This window comes from Eubalaena glacialis, chromosome 10 (assembly GCF_028564815.1).
Source record: "Eubalaena glacialis isolate mEubGla1 chromosome 10, mEubGla1.1.hap2.+ XY, whole genome shotgun sequence".
NCBI lineage: Eukaryota > Metazoa > Chordata > Mammalia > Artiodactyla > Balaenidae > Eubalaena > Eubalaena glacialis.
The window spans coordinates 118,677,367-118,697,917 of record NC_083725.1 but is presented as its reverse complement, the minus strand read 5'-3'; the positions used below and the strand labels follow the sequence as shown (position 1 = coordinate 118,697,917).

The 20,551-nt window shown below is 58.6% G+C and overlaps 1 protein-coding gene across 1 annotated transcript; it reads right to left on the bottom strand.

Moving 5' to 3' along the window:
* Positions 1–348: 348 nt before the first annotated feature.
* Positions 349–13,144, bottom strand: CCND1 (cyclin D1). The gene is made up of 5 exons (XM_061202216.1): positions 12,759–13,144; positions 10,971–11,186; positions 10,292–10,451; positions 6,301–6,449; positions 349–3,689 (listed from the first exon to the last, which is right to left on the bottom strand). The coding sequence occupies exons 1-5, from the start codon at positions 12,954–12,956 to the stop codon at positions 3,525–3,527; spliced, it is 888 nt and encodes a 295-aa protein (XP_061058199.1). The 5' UTR covers positions 12,957–13,144; the 3' UTR covers positions 349–3,524.
* Positions 13,145–20,551: the final 7,407 nt, after the last annotated feature.

The window sequence follows — 20,551 nt, the reverse complement described above, 5'->3', positions numbered from 1 at the left end:
GGGTCCACGCAGCCCTCTCCCACTACAGACCCCTGGTCCGGATTTCCTCCCGGCTGGGAGGGCATCACACCCTCCTTCTGCATCACCAGGGGACCGCTGGCCACGTCTGGAGGCATTTTTGTTGTCACGACCGGGGTCGGTCCTGTCCTCTAGCGGGTGGAGGCTGGGGATACAGCCCAACAGCCCACGGTGCCCAGGGCAGCCCCCCATGACAGAGGATGGCCTGGCCCCGGTGTCCGCAGGGCTGAGGCGGGCCCCCTACCCGCCTGCCACCCCCATCCAAGAAACTTGGGGCGCACGGCCCTGGCTCCCTGCCCGCCCCAGGAAACAGACAAGCGGGCACTGCACTGGGGTTTTACCAATTTTATTTCTAGACTTTCCACGTTTGTCTTGTTTCCTGCTGGAAACGTGCCGGTTACATGTCTGTGCTGGGAAACACCGTGGTGTGCAACCAAAAACACACACAGACCCCCAAGTGCCTGCCCGCCCGGACCCTCAGACTTGCGGGTCACGGGGCAGACTCCCTGCGCTCCCGGACCTGCCACTGGCCTCTGGCCTTAGAGCGCACACATCTCACCCCCCACCACGGACAGACCGTCCCTCACGGACCCCGTTTGGTTCAGACAGAGACGCCGCAGCCAGAATGGTTGAGGTAAGCGGAAGCAGTGTTCCTGCAGGGGTGGGGTGGGGCGGGTTTGCACCTGCCAATGGCCTTGAAGCACACGGGCTGCCCCACCTGGGGCCGCCGCGGACGGTGCAAATCCAAATCCTTTTGGTTCGGCAGCGTGTTAGGCGGCTCTTGGGCACACAGCACTGTTGGCTGGCTTCATTGAGATTTGAAGTCTCTTTAAAGGAGCACTTTTGCTATAATGACCAGAACAACAAACAGAACACTAGTAACAGATACAACACACCCCAAACTGTGACACAGGCCAGAAGCGATTCCAATCATGCCAAATGACCGAGTCCTACAGCACAGCACCACAGTGGCACATTAAGACATACTTGTTACAATAATAATAATAATAATAATAATGCAACTTTCATAACTATACGCAAAGAACGATACGGGCTGTAAAAACTACGATGATGGTAAATCCCAGGTCAGATGGAGAGTCCAGCATAACAGGCGCAGGGCAAAGGAAACGGACATGGCCTGTCTCCAGAGACACCCGGGGGTCCTCGTGAACGCGGCCCGGCGGGGTGGGGCTCCCCACCAGGTCCTTTTTGGGATCTCGTCCGCGTGTCTGTCTGCCGAAGCAGCAGACAGAGCCTGACCACCTGGTCTGCAAATGGCTAAGTGAAGCTTGAGGTATTGTGAAACAGGAACCTTTTTGGAATAGAGCAGTAATCACATTAAGTCAAAATTGATCACATTAAAAAAAAAAAAAAAAAAAAAACCAAAAAAAACCCAACAACACTACCAAAAAAAAAAAAGGCATCCGTAATACATTTTTTCTATGAGAAAATTCAAACTAGAACATGGCAGTATATGACATTGTAAAACAAAAAAAAACTGATTCTCCAATAGCAGCAAAACAATGTGAAAGATAAGAGAAGCGATATGCATCTGTTTCCAAACTGTACTGGGAAGTCATCGGTAGCAGCGAATAAAGAAAATGGAGCCGCAGCCTGTCCCTCGCGTGGTCCCCGCCCACCTCCCCTCCGCACACTTCCTCCCTCACCTCCTCGCTCCCTTCAACACTCCCTACAGAATAATTACAAAAAGGTACATAGCCAAGATGTGCAAATTATCTAGCGGTTGCTAAATTTCTTTTTTGAAAGGAGGGTTCGGGGATGAGATCGTACTGGAACTGAACTTGGAACTGAACTTGTTTCCAGCATCCTAATTGTGCTTATAACTCTGACACCTCTCCAGTTGGATCACTCTGCGAAAAGCCAATCAGGCCAAATTAGCCAAATCCATGTCTTTGTGTTTTTTTCTCGGGATTTTTTTCCCTCTCTTATAAAAGGACCTAACTTGAACAAACTGTCCTACACCTGCAACATCTAAGGCAGAAAAGTGTGTGTGTGTGTGTGTGTGTGTGTGTGTAAATCAAGGGGAGATTGCATTACTTTATAAATCATACTGGCCTTACGAACATCCTCTGCAATAAATATTCTTTTTAGCCTTAACTATAAATTATATATTTTAGTGTTTAAAAACCTTCCGTTGCAAAACATCTAAAGATAACTCTGAAACTGCTGGTTCTCTAGGTAAACCTTTAAGGCCCCTACTTTCAAACACCAGTTGGCACTGAAGGATCCCTAAACTTCAACTTCTCTACAGAAAAGGAAAGGAACACATCATCCTGGCAGTGTGAGAATGAATGCACGTTTTCTTCTCCTGGACCGGAACCTAGCCCTCCAAAATATCATCTCCCTTTCGCTAACACCATATTGACAAGCACCTGCCTCGCCATCCTGTCTGCACCCAAGTACTGGAATATTCCCAAACCATTCCATTAAGAAACCGTTCCCCGCCCCCTCCACACACAACATACACAGAGATGTCACCTAGAGACTGAAAGTGCTTTGAAATGGAATGGTTTTGGAATATTGAGAAGGAACAAAAAAACAAAAACAAAAAACAAAAAAACAGCTGTAGATTTCACCTGGATGTGAGCAGGCTGCAGATCTGTTGGGTGAAAAACCAGCACCTCATAAACAGGTAACTACAAAAATATGAAGATTATAAAAATAGAATATATTAGGTCACTATTGCGGTTTCTCTTTCTAGTAGTGGACGCTAGGAGTCGGAGGTGGCCTTCCGTCACCGAGGTGCAGGCTGGCGCCCGACAAACCCCTCAGGTGGTTGGTCCACACGCAGAAAGAGGATCAGACCTTGAAAATGCCGAACTCTACGCTACCCTAGCCGAGAGGTTACATCAGCCATGAACAAGGTCAAGGTTACATGCCTACCTACGAAATAAAATAAACAAATGACTTATAAAGTGACTACATGCATAAGCGAGATACAGGATGCCTAGAACTGCTTTAAAGCTGTGCCCTCAGGAAAAGCACACGGGTAGAGTTCTATCTAAAACCCTCTTCTACCTTAAAAATGGGTTGTGGACTTTTTCCTATTTTGTTTTTTAAATGTTTTTATGCTTTTTGTTTGTTTGTTTGAAACACATAAAGAATCAAATCTAATCCTCCCTTGCAGACTCGCTCCTTGTGTTAACGCCTATCCTTATAACACAGAGACACAAACACATGAATATAAAAACTAGTTGATTAAGGGCTATAACATCCTCTATTTTTGTAGCACAACGCTCCTCCCCCCTCCAGCTCAGGGTTATACAAATTCTATTTTTTCCTCTCCTTTTTTTTTTTTTTTTTTTTTTCCTTAAAGATAGGTTTTCGGGGACGTTTCTTTTCTTTTGCTTAACTCAGAGACAGAAGGGAGAAAGGGCAAAGGAAAACACCAAGACGCTAAGGAGCGGGCTGCCTTCCGACGGCGGCCGGGCCTGGGCGGCTCTGTCCGCGGAGCCCGGGCCGGCCCCTCCCCCGCCGCGGCGCCCTCAAATGTCCACGTCACGCACGTCGGTGGGCGTGCAGGCCAGGTCCACCTCCTCCTCCTCCTCCTCCTCCTCCGCGGCCTTGGGGTCCAAGTTCTGCTGCTGGGCCTGGCGCAGGCTGGACTCCAGGAGGGCTTCGATCTGCTCCTGGCAGGCGCGGAGGCAGTCCTGCGCGAGACGGGTCCTCAGAAGGGGGGGGTCTGCAGCGAGGGGCCCCTTCCCAACGCTCACCTAAAACGCCGCCTCCCCCGAACCCGGGAAGCCGCTGCCCAGACCCCAGGATCGACAAGTGTGCACCCTGTTTGCCCACCAGCTGCCCTCCCGGCCTGAAAAGCCCACGCCAACCAGGCCATGGTGAGCCCACTCAGGACCCAAGGGCTCCGGTGGACGCAGACGCTCCTGCCCACCTGCCCCGAGTCCCCTGCCTGCCCGGCCCCTCGCTGGAACTCCTCGCCAGGGCTCTCATCTCCGGCCCCAGGTTCCCACCAGCCCCACCGCTGCCCTCAGCGAATTCAACGCCATCTGATCCAGCATGGGGAGGCCCTCTGAGCCCCGCTTCTCGGACTTAACCTCTGCCGTGTCAGCCCTCGCAGTGAACCCAGCATTCCGTGATGAATGGCCGTCAAAAGCGTTAGGCCGTGCTTGACCGAGGATGAATGCCGGGCGGCCCTGGGGCCTTTATCCCTGTCCTCTCCCGTTCGGGCCTGCGTCCTGGGAGACGCTCCGGCCGCGCACAGCTCCCGGCAGCGACCACCCCGCATGTTCAATGGAGAGGAGGAACCCCGGAGGCTGGGGGCCTCTCCTGGTCCCACCGCGGGCAAGTCTCCCAGCAGCTCGAAGGCGCCACCCGCAGCCGGGCAGCCACGACTCCCGGATCTGAACAGAGAGGCTGTCCCAACTCCTGGGATGCCACACGGGGCTTCTGTTCTAGAACCAGGGAAAGGCTCCAGGGCAGCTTGGGAAATAGACCCATGCCTTTCCCACAGGAACGAGGTTCAGCACGGGGAAGGCGCTGCTAACTTCCTTTTAGATGGGGCTGGAAACGGTGTACCCCGCCCCAAAGAAGTGAAGCCGGGCCAAGAGGACTTCTGAGTGAATCCCTGGAGATCTCCCAAGGGGACAGGGCTTATGGGGCGGGGGGGGGGGCTTTCCTACCCACTCTTTCAGTATTCAACACAGCAAAGGAGGAGGCAGGGAAGGTGCAAAAGGCCCCATTTTACAGAGAAGGAAACTGAGGCCCAAGATTCCTGACGGCCCCCTCAGGCTCTGATCCAAACACCCACCACGGCCTACTGAGGCCCGAGAGCCTCCACCCACCCACTGAAGGCAGCCCCCCGGGGGTGGCTCCCTGGCCCCTGTAACTTGGGGGGCCGCGCGGTGGAGTGGAGAGCAGAGGCATACAGGAGGGGCCTCCCCTCTGTGCAGGCCCCGGCGCACCCTCCAGCTCCACGGCCTGCGTTTCCTCCTCCCAGCAGCCTGCTTGGCGCTGCAGCCTCACCCTGTGAGAGCAGACTGTGACCACGGGGGCCAGCTCTAGGGAAGGGCAGACTCAGCCACGCCCCGGGGCCTCCACAGCCCAGAATTTTCTGCGTCTGAGCTCAGCGACGTTTGTCACCCGGTCACCAGACTAACGAATTTCAGCCTCAACTGATTCCTCCCACCATCCCTCAGCCGTAAGGCATTCTGCTTCAGATCTAATTAAAATAATCTCTATTCAGATAAGGGATCACACAGCGATTTCCTACCACTGTCTGTAGACAGCGCCATTTGTGGCGTTTTTAGCTGGGGGATGGCGCTGGCCCCGGCAGCCAGGCGAGGATGCCTCCCCCTCCCAGGGGGCCACCGGGCTGCCCGCACCTACAAACAAGAAGGCACCCCCCCCCCCGGGGGTCACGCAGGCTGGCGGCCAAGCACCGTTGGCAGAGGACAGGCAGGCATCCATCTCACACCCAGCTTTCCTCCCCGAGCCTCCTGGGCGCTCGAGGGTGGACCACCAGTAGCGGCCAGAGCCGGACCTGGACCGGGGATCGGGGTCAAGGCGGTCACTTGTTCCTACTCGGGACACTAGTGGGCCTGGCAGGGACCCCCCGCCACCAACCTCGCTGGTCTAATTTGGTGAAGCCCCAAACCCTTGTAATTGTTATTTTAATTCTTTGAGAAAAGAAAAGAAAAGAATGGGGAATAAGACAATGGCATTTTTAAGTAAAAAGATACAATGGACTCTGGCTTCCAAAGCAGCAGCCTCTCAAAGGGGGTCATAAAAACAAGTTGTCTGTACCAGGCCCATTGTGGACGGGAGACCTCACAGGGGCCCTTGTAAAGCGGCCATTTATCGGGCGTCCACGCTGTCGCCCAGACAAAGCTCGACCGGGCCTCACCCTACACACCATTAGGGCACGGATCACTGACCTGGCCTGCCGTGTGGCCCCTCTTCCTGACGGCCCCCCGCCACGACCCCAGGAGGGGTTGAGGCTCCTGGGCGCCCCTGGGGCCACCAGAAGCCTGGGAGGACCCTCCCGCCCATCGGCAAGTTCTGGGAGGTGTTTCTCCTCCCAAAGGAGCCCCCCAGGAGACGGGGTGGAGCGGCCCCCAGGCAGCGTGTGCCAGGGCCACGGCCAGGTCCTGTGCCTCTGGACGCAGGTGGCCGCCTGTCCCCCACGTGGCCCCAGCCGCTGTCACTTCCCACCAGATGACTGCAGCTTGGGACCCCCAGGCCCTGGATGCTTCTAGCACCCGGTGCCAGACAGGCCCCCCAGCCGGCGCCGGAGCGGTCACTTACCGGGTCACACCTGATCACTTTGGAGAGAAACCGCGTCAGGCGGTGATAGGACAGGAAGCTGTTGGCGCTTCCCAGGTGCAGGCCTTGCACTGCGGCCACCACGCTCCCGGCAGCCACCATGGAGGGCGGGTTGGAAATGAACTTCACATCTGCGGAGAGGGAGGGAGGCAAAGGGGTTGTGAGTGGGGACGCAGCAGGACCCCTGTGACCTGGACCCCCCCCGGGCCCCTGTCCCGCAGATGGCTGATCTTGAGGGGATGGTCAGGAAGTGGGCGTCAGTGAGAGCAGAAGCCGGGCCGGACTCTCTGATCACGAGCTTGTGACGCTCATTTCAAAACAGCAGAGGGGCTTCCCCGGTGGCGCAGTGGTTAAGCCTCCGCGCTCCCACTGCAGGGGGCCCGAGTTGGATCCCTGGTCAGGGAACTAGATCCCACAGGCATGCTGCAACTAAGAGTCTGCATGCCACAACTAAGGAGCCCAAGTGCTGCAACTAAGACCCGGTGCAACCAAATAATGTTAAAAAAACAAAAAACCTCCCCAACACCTTCCCCCCCCGCTGCCAACAGCAGAAATGCTAACCAAGAGAACAGCTGCTGGAAGAGACAACGGGGGGGGGGGAGGAGGCGGCACCGTGGCCTCTGCAGAGGGGTCATCGCTCACTCCCTTCTCTTAGCACGTGAGTCTGTGAATGTATCACTTATTCACAAAAGCCTGACGAAAGGAAAGGTGGGGAAAACCCGCAAGGAAGCAGACATGTCCCCTACAACACTAACCCCAAGTACCTGCGCTGCCAGGTCCCAGGGGGAGTGGCCATCTTGCACATGGGAAGATGGGCCCAGGGAAGCCCCCCACTGCCCTCAGATGCTTCTCCCCACTTCATCTGTCTCCAGGAACACGGCAGGGCTATAGCGTTACTTCATCTGCCCGTCCTCGGCAGCTCTCCGCAAACTGCTGGGGAACCCTGCACCTCTGGGCAGGTGGGCTCCAGGGTCACCTCCTGGCAGCTCACTGACATGGGAACTTCTGGTTTCCCCCCTGGCGGCACACTTGTCATGGACGTAAGGACACTGAAGAGGGAACCCAGCGCCTGTGGGCTGCCTTTCTATTGCTCCCAACGAGAAACTCCTGGCAGGGGAGGCCACCGATTGCAGCGTCTGAACCAGGGGGCCTCTCGGCGTGGAGCCGGGCCCTGGAAGGTCAGCCCTTATCACCTCATCCTGTGCCCAGGAACTGGACGGTGAGCTGAGTGGGAGGGGACTGGGCACAAAGGGAGTGCGGCCCCCGGGGGCTGGGGCACCCCCCACCCCCCCATTGGCTCGAGACTTCATCCCTGAGAATAAACAGGCAGGGCCCCTCATTCAATGGAGCGGGAGCCAGTGGAGGGGTGGGAAGGAAGAAAGGCAGCCACACTGAAGGGGCGACAAAGCTGCTGCTGGGCGCTCCGACCACTTAAAGAAAGCCCCTCACAAGGCGCGCCCTGTCTCCCCTTTAAACGGGAGCAGTTCCACCCAGTCTGAGAGCCAGGAGCCAGCGATGAGAGGTTTTCATGGAGGCCAATCAGGACCGCACGGAAATCGCTGCGGCCAGAGCACAGGTTCTGACTGGCTGCAGCTCGAGACCCTGGTCCGACAGGGAAGGAATAGCTAAACACAGACTCTGTGTGTGTGTGCGCACGCCTTGGCGGGTTTATGGGCTTAGATGAGAAGCCTGCAATTTCAGCTTGGAAGCTCCAATAGCTGTTCCTATTCACTGCCCGGCTGCAAAGAGCCCAGCGGGCCACGGCCAGGGTGGGCATCGGAGCTGCACCGCTCCACTGACCCTGCTCAGGCCCATTCATTCAGCTCAGTTACGTGCCAACCTCAAAGAGGTAACTCACCAGCCGCAGCCCAAGAAACGCTCTACTGCGTGCACACATCCGTACACATGTTAAAAGCAGAGCAAAACCCAACTCTGTGCGTGGGTGACGTGCCCCCTCCCACCCCCATGCACACCCGGGAACCCAGGTCTGCAGGGCGCACGGACCAGGGAGAGCAGAGGCCACCCTTCCCCCGCCGGCCCCCGGAACCTTCAAAAGGGACCCTTGCTACGCGGAGGGCAAAATATCTCCCGGGACTTTTACTCAGGCCTCCACTTCACAAAATCTGTTTGTTTTTAGGCTGTAATAGGTCGCTCTCATCCTGAGAGGCCCCCTTGTGACTAAGGACACGGCTGCGTGTCAGTTAGGTTCCAACGGACCAGGACCCGGTCGTGGTGGGGTGCCGCTCCCCTCCCTCCCCCGGCCTGCCTGTCCCCCACCGGGGCCCACCGAAGCTAACGCATGTGAAAAGCTGGGTCACCCCCGGCCATCCCTCCACCTTCACCCGAGGTGTGCCCAGGCCGGGGGTGCTGGCTGGGCACAGTCTCAGTAGCTGCACCAAGCACATTCACAGACTCTGCGCCCGGCTTCTGCGCTGCCAGCACCCCACGCAAGCTACACACCCCGCTTCCTGGGGTCCTGGGAGAGGGGGAGGTCCAGGCTGCCCCAGCCATCCTGGGGGGAGGGCATGCAAGAAGCGTTCTTTGCATTATCTGCGGGAGACTTTGCCATTTCTCTGAACCACTTTCAGCTCCATAAAAGGCTGCCTGGAAGTCCCTGGAGGCTCCTCTTCTCAGAGGCGTCCCAGCCAGAGAATGCCTCCCTGCCTGCTTGCTGGGCTGGCCCCTGGACGCTGAGGGGACGCGGGTGAGAGCCTCCCCATCCCCGCCCAAGGGCGAGTGCTGCGGGGCAGGAATGCCTGGCGAGGGGGCGCCCTGACCCCTCAGATTCATCCGGGCCTCTCGTCTGCTCCCCACCCCATGGCTCGCTTGGAAGGACTCAGAAGAGGGGTTCACGCCTTGAGCAGGCAAAGGATGGTGGGGAGGCCAGCAGAATCTTCCCAGCTCTCCTAACCCAGAACTCCCAGCCACCAGAGCGCCCAGACATCAGGAGAGTGACACGAGGTGGCTGGCTGGGGGGGGGCTCCACCCCTTCCGGGGAGGGGGTGAAGGATGCCAACTCCCCCCTTTGGTGCCCTGTCATCCTCAGGTCGCTCCGAGTGAGCCCCAAACAGATTTGATGGCTGAGGCCTGGCCAGGGGTAGAGGTGGCCCACAGCAGAGCTGGGCAGGATGGGGGCAAGGGTCCTCCGATCAGGGTCTCCAGGGGTCCTGGGCCCAGCTCATGGGATTGGAGGGAAGGAGGAGGTCGCAGGGGCTCAGGGGCAGGGCTGGGACAAGCAGGAGGCAGCACCGTGTGTCTCACTGGGTTCTGAGTGACTGGCCGCCTGGGGGTTGGGGAGAGGGCTGTGCCGGGGAGGGGCCCCCAGGGACGGTCCAGAGCGGTGTCGGGGGAGGGACGGAGGGCCTGCTGCTGCCGCCAACCACAGCAGCCCAAGCCCAGGCCGCTCCGAAGCCACTCCCAGGGCAGTGAGCTGAGCCGGCCTGCGGCGCCCCTGGCGGGGCCTCAGGCGGCCAAGCGCCTCTGTTGGCCGCCCCCGCACGAGGGCCGCTGCTGGCCGCCCAGAGCACGTGGTCCAGGCACTGCCGGCCGGCGCTCCCCACCCCTGTAGGCGCCCCTGGCAGGTGGCCCAGCCCGGGAGAGGCCAGGAGGGGGCCCCCGCAGCTCAGGCTCCTTGAGGACACGGGAAGGACTGGGGAGCGGGGGGAGGAGGCAGGCTGGACAGCCAAAGTCAACCCCTTTCAGCATGTAGTGACCCCCGCCTGGCGTGGAGAGAAGAAGCCACATCAGCTGGACACAGGCAGGCTGCCGCCCAGCCTCAGCTGCCCGGGCCCGGGAGCCCACACCCCCTCCCTGGAGCCCCAACAAGAAGCCCAGCCCTCTGTTCCCCGGAACAGGGAAAGAAGAAAGCTTCCGAGAGCGGAGGAGCCTGGGGACCATCTCCTTGGATGGGGAAACCGAGGCAGAGGGCAGAAAGCTCCTCCAGGGGCACCCAGAGGCCCGGCCAGCACCCTACCTGTGGCACAGAGGGCAACGAAGGTCTGCGCGTGTTTGCGGATGATCTGTTTGTTCTCCTCGACCACCGGCATTTTGGAGAGGAAGTGTTCAATGAAGTCGTGCGGGGTCGTGGCAGCCAGGTTCCACTTGAGTTTGTTCACCAAGACCAGCTCCATTTGCTGCGGAAATGGAGGCACACGTGCGTAAAGAGAGGCGCAGGCGCGGACCCCAATGGAACAGGGGGCGAGGAGAAGGAATGGGGCGTGTTGGAGGATCCGGGAAGTTGGCGGGACAACGCGCAACCCCACATCCAAACAGAGAAGGTGCCGCTCGCAAAGGCTCCCGTTCTTGATTAAGCCCACCCTCCACGGGTGGAGACCAGAAGCCCGCGACACCTGGAACGCGAGGTCTGGTCATTCGCGCGGGCCCCTCGCCGCCACCGCCGCTAGAGGGCGCGCGCCGCCCACTTTTCGCGGCGCTAGGGGCGCCGAGGCGGTGGGAGTCGGAGGGAAAGTGTGAGGTGGGGCGGCGGGGGACCCGTCCGCTCCTCGAGAGCGGCCCCACCGGTGTGGCCGCCCTCCCTGGGGGCAGAGGGTCTCTCAGCGGCCCGCAGGGGCCCCTGGCTCTCTGCACCTCCCCCACCCCCGGGGTCCCACGGCTAACGGGGCATCCGGGGGCGGTGGGGGTCCCAGGGTTACCAGCAGCTCGTCGGGCCGGATGGAGTTGTCAGTGTAGATGCACAGCTTCTCGGCCGTCAGGGGGATGGTCTCCTTCATCTTCGAGGCGACGAACATGCAGGTGGCCCCCAGCAGCTGCAGGCGGCTCTTTTTCACGGGCTCCAGCGACAGGAAGCGGTCCAGGTAGTTCATGGCCAGCGGGAAGACCTCTTCCTCGCACTTCTGCTCCTCGCAGACCTGCCGGGGCACCGGGGGCCGTGACCGCCGCCACCGGGAGCGCCCGGCCCCCTCTGCGGAGACCTCGCGCCCCCCACCCGGCTCGCGCCCCCCACCCGGCTCGCGCGAGGGCTGCGGGGCCCCGAGCGCGAGGAGGGTCAGGGCAGGGGGCGGCAGAAGCTGCCGCCGCCGCGCCCCCTTCCCCGAGAGTCCCCCGAACCCACCCACCCGAAACTGAAAGGGAAAGTCCCGGCAAGGCTGGCACAGTGGGGGCGGGAGCTGGCACGGCTGGCCGGCGTGTGCCGCGCGCGGGCGGCGGACCCCGGCCCGCGTGGGTGCTTCGGGACCCTCCAGGCCTGGGGTCGGCACCAAATGGGGTGCAGGGCCGCGGGGCGGGCCGCGGGGATGGGCGCCGCGCTCGCAGCGCCTGCGAGACACAAAGGTGGCGTCCCAGGCCGCCGCGCCGCATTTCCCCAGACGTCATCTTTTCAAAAAATATTTAAAAATATAAAAAAATTAACTGGGTACATAAAAAACCCCTGAAAATGACCCTCAGGCGGTCCTTTACCCAGGCCGGGGGTCGGGAGCTCGTTTCAGGCTCAAGGGAGAGCCCCAGGAATTCAAATTCGGGGGCCCCCCTTCCCCCTGGGCGCGGGCGCTGTTTCCCTCTCGCAAGGGCACCACGCCGCACTTTCAAAAATTATTTTAAAATATTTGCGGTGCACTCAGGAGCCCACTGAAGGCCTGAAAACGTGCCCCTGGACCCCGGCTCGCTCCGGGCAGGTCCCCCAAGCTGAGACCCCTGCAGATGAGGGTCAATCCCCAGCGTCTTGGGGGCCACGCGACCTTGCAGCCCGGCGTGCTCTCCGGCCCAAGCTGGCCGTGCGGGGCGCCCCGGGACTCACTGCTTGAACAAAGGGGCCCCCTCTCCCGAGCGGGGTCCCCTCACAACTGCCCGAGCTCTGGCCCCTCGCCCCTCCCGCCGGTTCCCGGTGGCCGCACGGCCCCTCGCGGCGGCCCCAAGCGCCTCGCCGGCCGCTCCCCACCCCCACCCTGCCCCCAATTATTAATAAACACTTTTGCTTTGCAATAAAAGAACAAAGATGGCGCATAATACTGGCACGAGCGGCCCTTGCATACGTGTCCATGGATATTAATTTAAAAATCAAATCTATGCCCCCTCCCCCTGGAGCTGGCGGCTCAGCGGCCGCGCGGCCGGGAGAAGAGGCGCAGCGGGGCTCTGGCGCAGGCGGGGGCTGAGCAGTGGCGGTCCAGGCGGGGGCCGCAAAGGGCGCCCAGCCTGCGGGCCCCAACCCTGAAGCCATTGGGGTGCCCCGGCCGTGGCTTTCCCCCAAGGCACCCCTCCTCGACCGCTCCCCCCAAGGGAATATCTAATGACCCCACCCCCACCCCCTCCTTGTTCAAAAAATACCCAGAATATCTATATATTTCGGAACTACGATTCCTAGCAACACTCTGGCAAACTTCAAAAGTTGGGGTGGGAGGGAAGGGAGGGCGATGAGTGGCAAAGAAAAGTGGGTTTGCGCAACAAGTCGCAGGAAAGTGCTAAGAGAGCCGCCCGGAGCCCCGCACCTCCAGCATCCAGGTGGCTACGATCTTCCGCATGGACGGCAGGATCTCCTTCTGCACACACTTGAAGTAGGACACCGAGGGCGCGCACGTCTCCTCCGCCTTGAGCATGGCCCGCAGCACCCGGTCGTTGAGGAGGTTGGCATCGGGGTACGCCCGGCGGATGGTCTCCATCTCGCAGCACAGGAGCTGGTGTGCCATGGCTGGGGCTCTGCTAGGCGGCCTGGGGCGGCGGTGGGTCCGGGGCTGGGTCCGCGCTCGGCTCTAGCTCCTGCTGCCCCTCGCCGGAGCGCGCGGACGCTGCTGCTCGCTGCTACTGCGCCGACAGCCCTCTGGAGGCTCTAGGACTTTGCAACTTCCAACAAAACTCCCCTGTAGTCCGTGTGACGTTACTGTTGTTAAGCAGAGATCAAAGCCGGGCAGAGAATGGGAGCGGGAAGGAGGGGCGGGGGGGGGGGGCGGGCGCAGGGGGAGGGGGCGCGGGCGCCGAGCGCCGGGGAGCGGCGAGGGGCAGAGCCCAAAAGCCATCCCGGAGGCGCCGCGCCGGCACCGCGCGGAGTTGCCCCCGAAGCCCGGTTTTCATAGAAATGCAAATCGTCCCGAGGCTGCCTTTCTCCCCGCCGGGGAAGAGGGGTGCAGGGGGGCCTGCCGTCCCCGAGTGGGTCCCTCAGGATTTGGGGGGTTGGGTGAAGGTGGCTCTGCAGAGGGGGACAGCTAGGAGGGCGGGCAGGCCACACGCAGCCTGGGGAGACCGCATGGAGGGGGACTCTGGAGTTCGCTGACACCCTATATCTGAGCCGGGAGAATGGGCGCATTTCCGAGAACGCCACGAGGGCACCCACGGGCGGAGAGGCAGCCTAGGAATCTTAGCGTCTACATCTTCTTTCATTTTCATTAACACGTGTAAATTTCAGGAACCATTTAACATTCAGGGACTCAGGGCAGAGCCGGCAACACTGGTGGAGGCTTCATTCCCGCACACGGGGGGGTCGTTGCAAATGCCCGAGGGTGTAACCCTAAATGTTAAAGGGCTTTCAGCCTAGCATGCGCTCGCTCAAAAAATAAAATAAAATAAAATAAATGCCCGAAAATTCCAGCAGCAGCCCAAGATGGTGGCCAGCATTTCCTTCATCCTGTCCTCCTCGCCTGGGGGAATCTGCGGGCTGTCCTTCCTACCTTAGCCAGTCCATTCTTGCGGGGATCCCCAATCCCCTCCACCCCCGCCCTGTCCCGGCAGCTAGAAAAACACCCTGAAAGGAAGGCTGCAAAAGAGTGGTCTCTGTCCTGTCTCATTTTTTAAAATTAAAAATTAAGTTAAATCGCTGGAAATATTAGTCGCCTCTCCGCCTGGGACAAGACCACCGGAAGCTTCCTAATTGGTTTTGCTGGGGGTGTGGACGTCTCTTCACCTTTAGAACTTGCCCTGGGGCTGCATTCGTGAGCCTGAGGGGGATGGCGGGGGCTGGCAACAATCAGAGCAATTACAAGTTAAAGAAATGGGTGTATTGATCTGATGATTTTAAACAAAACCTATCTATGTTCGTGGCTATAAGAGAGTCCCCCAATATTATCGCAAAGTTGTAAGACATATAAAAGAATATATAAAGCTGCTTTTTGAATTAAAGATTCAGTCTCTTTGGTGCTTATTTTTAAAATAAAAGGACATTTTGCTCAGTCTTAACATACTTTTTTTACAGTTTTTACTCTACCTGCCGCAAATTAAGAAAACTGTTCATTAACTTCCCTCTGAATATAGTTTAGTGTCATCAAACCACCATATACCCTAATGTTAAAGGCTCAAAGAAAACGGATTAAAAAGCCCCCTTCCCTTCGCAAGGGCGCACGCCACAGGTCAAGGACCCCCCCCCCTCCTTTTCAGGGCTGATTCTTCCCGCGCCCCCTCCCCCGCCGAGATTTAGGGTTACTAATATTCCGGGTCCAGGAGGGTAATTACCCCCGGCTCACGCCTCGGGAGCAGTGGGTGGCCCGACCAGGGAGCACCCACCGCCGTGTCCCCCTCCCTGGGCACCCACGCTCGCGTTGGCCCCCGGCACGCCGGAGCCTCGGAGCATCAGCCCGCGCACGAGGGCAGCCGGGCTGCTTTTTCATTCATAAAATCCCGACCGGGCGGCCGCCTGGATGATTTATGGGGCTGCGTGCTACCACCGGGCTGCTTCTGTCCCGGGGGGCGAGGGGACCCGAGCCCCGCATGCGCCCGGGCCCGGCCCGAGGCAGGCTGGCGACGGCGAGGGGCATCGGGTCATAAAGAGGATCGCCCACTCCGGCAGAACGGGTTCTGGGTCCAGGAGGGAGCTTCCCCCTAACCCGGGAGAAAGACAGAGGAAACTGGAATTAGCATGAGCCAATGGGGGCGCGGCGCTGTTACTAGGCGGACCGGGCAGATCTCGACGAGGAACTCCGTTGATTTCCCCGCTCAGGGACGGGCGCAAAAGTGCAAGCCCGGCCGGCGAGCGTGAAGAGCCGTCCAGGAACCCGCGGGGGAGGCGCTGGAATTTGGGGCCCGGCGGGGAGCGCTAGCCGCCCAGCCCCCACCCCAGGGAGCCCAGATCTGCGTTCCCCGGAGACTCAGAGCGGGCCAACAGCCTCGGGGCCCTTGAGAGCTGCTGCTTCCAGGAGAGCGGGGGAAGAGTTTTGATTTTAATTATTTTTTTCAGAGAGAAAAGCAACTTTTAAAAACTTTACAGTTTAAGTTTTAATTTTGCACGGCCTTTAAAATACCCACCGCGAAGCAGGAACTGCACGTTCTGGGCTCATTTAAAGTGCTCTGCGCTATTTCTTGGGGACCCTGTGGAACAAAGGGCCAGTGGCCCAATCGGAAAGGAGACCACGCTGGTTGGAAAGAAAATCCAAAAGTAACTTATATCACCTTCCCACTTTCCTCGCCCCCTGGTCCCCCGCCGAGGTGACCGCGGCCGGGGAGGATCGCCGGCCCCGAGAGGGCGAATGCCGCGGCAGGCGCGTTTGCCACCGTCCCTGGCTGTGGGAACCTTCATTCAAGGCGGGGGAAGGGAGCGCGTTCATTCAGGAACCCGCGCGCCGCGGCGCCGACCTCGGGACGCACCGCGGCTGCGCGCCGGCCGGCCGGGGGCTTTGGGGAGGGGTGCGGGGCCCAGTGGAGACCTTCCACGGGCTTAGACCTCCGGCACCCGCCCTCCCCCGAGAGGACTGGGCGGCGGGCGGGCGCGCGCATGCAGGTGGGGTCACCTGCAGCCGCATACCTGGCGGCGACTTGAAAGGACTTGGCTCCAGCTCCGCGAGTTTTCCATTGTTAAGCCCTTAAGTCGTTCTGGAAAACGCTTCCGAATGCGGACCGCGGGGTTCCGGGGGCGCTCGGGCTCCACTTCCCCCACACTGCTCGCTTTCGGGGGGCGTGTGGCAGTCCACGTACTGAGGTAGCTCCGCCCCGGCTACCCGGCGCGGACCCCCGGCCCCCCAAAGCTGCGGAACGAGCCCGAGCAAACTCTGGCCCCGGGCCCACCCGGGACACTCACACGCTGGGAACAGGGGCAGCCGCATCTCCCACCGCCCCAAGCCCCGGACGTGCGTTTCCGCCTCTGATCAATTAATGTCAGCCACACACAGACCCCTGCGCACCAGTCTTGGGTCGGGCAGGTTGCGAGGGTGGGACACCCATCCCCCAGCTCTTAAGGCCGTGGGCTAGGTGTGCGCGGGAGATGAAAGCAAACCCCAACAGGTGTGTGTGCGGAGGGAGGGGGGAGGGTGCTGGCTCCCGCAACGCCGCTGGGATCCCAAGGGAGAAGGTGCACTCTTGGGGATGAAAGAAGATTCTAACTCCTTGACCTCCGCCCCGCAAAACGCATCGCCTGCTGCCCTGAGCAATATGAAAGTCCACTAGGAATTGCCTGGCCTCTTGGCTCAGGCCCCTGCGCGGTCTCTAACTAAGGGCCGCGGAGTGGGCGCCCAGGCTCATTAGATAGATAACCACCTCCAACCAAGGCGAAGGAATCGGGCGGGAGGTGGGGATAATGACCTAGGAGGCCATACCCCTCCCGCGTCTCCCGTGGCCAAGCCTACCCGTGGCCAAGCCTACCCGTGGCTGAGCAGACTCCCCCGCCCCCCGCCTCTGCCCCGGGAGCCGGGCCTCGGAAACCTTCCGCGAGGAGGACCCTCGCTGAGACCCTCGTTGGGTCCCGCTGCACCCCCTCCGTCGCCTCCAGGACTTGTCACTGCCCCCCCTCCAGTCCCCATCCTCGCCCTTTTCCGGAGAGTGTCTGCGGGGAGGACCCCGAGTCCTCGTGCGTTCCAGCCCGCTTCTTGGTGCCTTTGAAATGCCCGAAAACGTTTCCATCCTTCGAACTGGCCTTGGGGATGGGTGCGGGGACGGCCGGGGTCTTAGTTACGCGGGCAGTCTGAGTTCCAGGGTTCTCGACTCTTGCCGTGGGGGTCGGGGTGCGGTTCCAGGTGCGGGGAGAGGGGTTGCGTACTTAACGCCCTGCACGCCTTCCCTTGGGTCCCTCGGCCTCGCGCCGTCGGGGCTGGCGTCGGGACACGGGTTTGGACCCGCTGGGGAGTTCTGGGCGTGCGGGGTGCTAGGGGCCCGATAGGCCGCGCTCTGTCCCCACGCCCCGCCGGGGTGCTCGAGCTAGGATCGCCTGCCCTGGGAGTCCGGGGACACGGGGCTGGGGACTGGGGTGCGGTCCCGCTAGGGAGAGAAGGGAGGCGAGAGCGCGCGCGCCGCGGGAACCTGAACCTCGGCTCCGGAGCCGCGCCGCGCATTCCGCGCATTCCCGCCCGGCCCGGGTTCAGCCGCCACGTGGTCGCTCTGCGCGCCGCGCTTACCGTAAAGCTCAGAGGAGACGAGCACTCCCCAGCTTCGGAGCGCGTGCGGACCTCCCAGGGTGCGCCCGACCTGCCCACTCCTGGTGCACAGATAGAGGTTGCTCTTTTACGTAATAAGGAGAAGTACTGCTGGAGTAATGACACACTCATTTGTAAAGACAAGCAAGAAGGGTGCTCAGGCCCCGCTGGTATCTCAATAGGGCGACTGTCCATCTCAGGAACGTGACCGAACCGGACCGATGACCATTCTGCCTTCCCAGCAGTGACAGCGAAAAGGAGGAGCTGCAGCCGGCTGATGGCTTTCTTCTCCTTTTTCTGATTATTCCAAATCAGTAGGTGGCTCAGTGCAATACCCTGTGAGACTGGGAAACAGAATCCATGACGTCCTTAGCACATAGGAAACGTCCGTAAAGCTGCCTATACTATTTTTAAAAATCCTGAGGTGTCTTTTTCTGAGGATCAGGATAATAATCTACTTTTCAAGGATTCATGCAAAACCAAACCACTTTTCAAGATGCCAGGAAGTTTGCAAGCATATTTGTGAGGCTGCACAAGAGTATCACACACAGACCTACATCTGCCAGTAGCCATGCAACCTTGGACAAATCTCTCTCCCATCTGGAAAAGCGGGTATGACTGTGTCTCCTAAGGCTGTGGAGACTAGTAATTACGGTAATGTGTGTAAGGCGTTATTCATGTATTTGTTCTGGTGCGGAATGAAGGCCTTGTGATGCATGCTGTACGTGGAATTAATTAAACATTTCAGTTTATATTCAGAAAGAGGATTTAAAAATGGCTTTATAGTCTATAAATTCACTTTTATTTGGTGACTTCTCCTGAGCTGTCTGTGGACATGAGGTTTAAATCCTAGAACATGCATTTAAAAAAAAAAAAAGTTTAACCACGTTAATCTTCCCTTCTTCCTTCTCAACATGCAAAAGGAGTAAAAAGGTTGATTAAAAAAGGAAGAGAGCATTAATTAAGGGCACACATGTCAAGGCAAGGATGAGGGTCAGAAACAAAAGGAAGGATTTCTGGGGCGTCAAGGGAGGGGGACAGCCTGAGGCCCTGCCCAGGTCTCTGGATGGCGGGGGGGCCCAGGGCCTGTCGCCCTGTTCACAAAAGGGGGAGGCGATCACAAGTGAAACTGACCAAACGTGCAGGTCAGTGACGCTGGCAGAAGCAAAGAGGCAGAAGTGTCAAGAAGCCATGGAGCCCGAAGCGGCCGACGGTGTCAGTCCATGGCCAGGGCACAGTCTGCCCTCAGGGTCCCTGCAAGGAGGGAAGGGCAGGGGGAGGCTAGTTTAAACATTTAGCTACAGCTGGAGACTGCTGGGGAGAGAGGGCTCCTGGACCACCAGTCTGGAGGGCATCCCGGTGCCCCTAGGACTCTGGTCATCCATTCTCCTTTGCTCCTTTGGACCAAGTTGTCTAATCACCTTTCTAACCCAAAGAGGAAGCTGGGAGGCTTCCGGGCAAAAACGCAACCTTAGTGCTGGCAGCTCAGCCAACAGGCAAAAAAATGTTCCATGAGCTCTTGTGGAGTGAGATGGGTGAGCTCCTCCCTCCAACGTAAGCCTCAACCCTTCTTTGGCCTTGGCGAGTCAGGCGGTGTATGAGTTTCCCAAGGCTGCTGTAACAGAAGACCACAAACTGGGGGGCTTAAGACAACAGAAATGGACTCTCCCACAGTTCTGGAGGCCAGAGTCCAAGATCAAGATGTTGGCAGGGCTCTGCTCCCTCTGCAGGATCCTGGGGAGAACCCTTCCTGCCTCTTCCAGCTTCTGGGGCTCCCATGTCCCTTGACTTGTGGCCATATCACTCCAGTGTCTGCCCCCGTCTTCACAGGACCGTCTCTTCTCTGTGTGTCTTGTCCTCTTCTGTCTCTTATAAGGACACCCGTCATACGATTTAGGGTGCACCTGGATAATCCAAGAAGATCCTTAACTTGATTACATCTGCAAAGACCTTATTTCCAAATAAGGTCGAATTCACAGGCTCTGGCGGTCAGGAGGTGACCATGTCTCTTGGGGGCCACCATTCAGCCCACGACAGGAAGAGGGAGAAAGAAAGTACAGGTCTTAAAGCTTAAACTAGGCAATCAAATAAGGTCTTGCTTTGTGTCAGGCCTTGTTAGATATTTAGGGACAGGGGGACAGAGCCCAAATATGACTGAGTTATGGTCTCTGTCTTCCAGGGCTTGGACCTGAGAAATAATGCCTGGAATTTTCTTTTTTTTTTTAATGCAAGTTCATGGCCAAGTCAGCACGTGCCTTCTGCAGGCAACCACTATCCCTGTCCTGTTCACTCCTTTCCAGAGGTAGACAGGGAAAAATCACAAGCAGCACGATTGCAATTAGAATTTTAAGGAGGGGTAAAGAGAAAGGCTTCACCCGAGAATGAGGAAGGCAAAGAGGGAGGAGAGAATGTTCTAGATGTTTGAACAGCATAAGTGAAACCCTGAAAGGAGAAAGTGCTGGGTATGCACTTGGCTGAAAAGCAAAGCATCTCTGAACGCTTTAAAGCAGATTGGGGGAAAATGGAGATACAGTCATTCTCAGTATCCATGGGGGACTGGTTCCAGAACCCCCTCAGATGCCACAATCCGCAGGTGCTCAAGTCCCTTATTTATAAAAGTGTAGTGTCTGCCTATAACCTACACACATCCTCCCGTATACTTTAAATCATCTCTGGATTACGTGTAATACCGACGACAGTCAGTGCTATGTAATAGTTGCCATCTGGAGGCAAATTCAAGCTTTGCTTTTTGGAACTTTCTGTAATTTTAATTTTTTTGGAATATTTTTTGACCCATGGTTGATTGAATCCACGATGGGGACCCCATGGATACGAGGGCTGGCTGTAAGGATAGTGTTTTGTTTGTTTGTTTGTTTGTTTTTGTTTTGTTTTGTTTTTCGGCTTGCGGGATCTTAGTTCCCTGATCAGGGATTGAACCCGCGTCCTCGGCAGTGAAA

What these genes read in the sequence shown, in the direction of transcription:
- CCND1 (XM_061202216.1), bottom strand. Translation starts at nt 12,956, where the DNA reads ATGGCACACCAGCTCCTGTGCTGCGAGATGGAGACCATCCGCCGGGCG. An exon ending in TAGCCACCTGGATGCTGGAG is followed by an intron (nt 11,187 to 12,758) that starts GTGCGGGGCTCC and finishes GTGCCCCGGCAG; the next exon opens with GTCTGCGAGGAGCAGAAGTG. An exon ending in TCCGGCCCGACGAGCTGCTG is followed by an intron (nt 10,452 to 10,970) that starts GTAACCCTGGGA and finishes CCATTTCCGCAG; the next exon opens with CAAATGGAGCTGGTCTTGGT.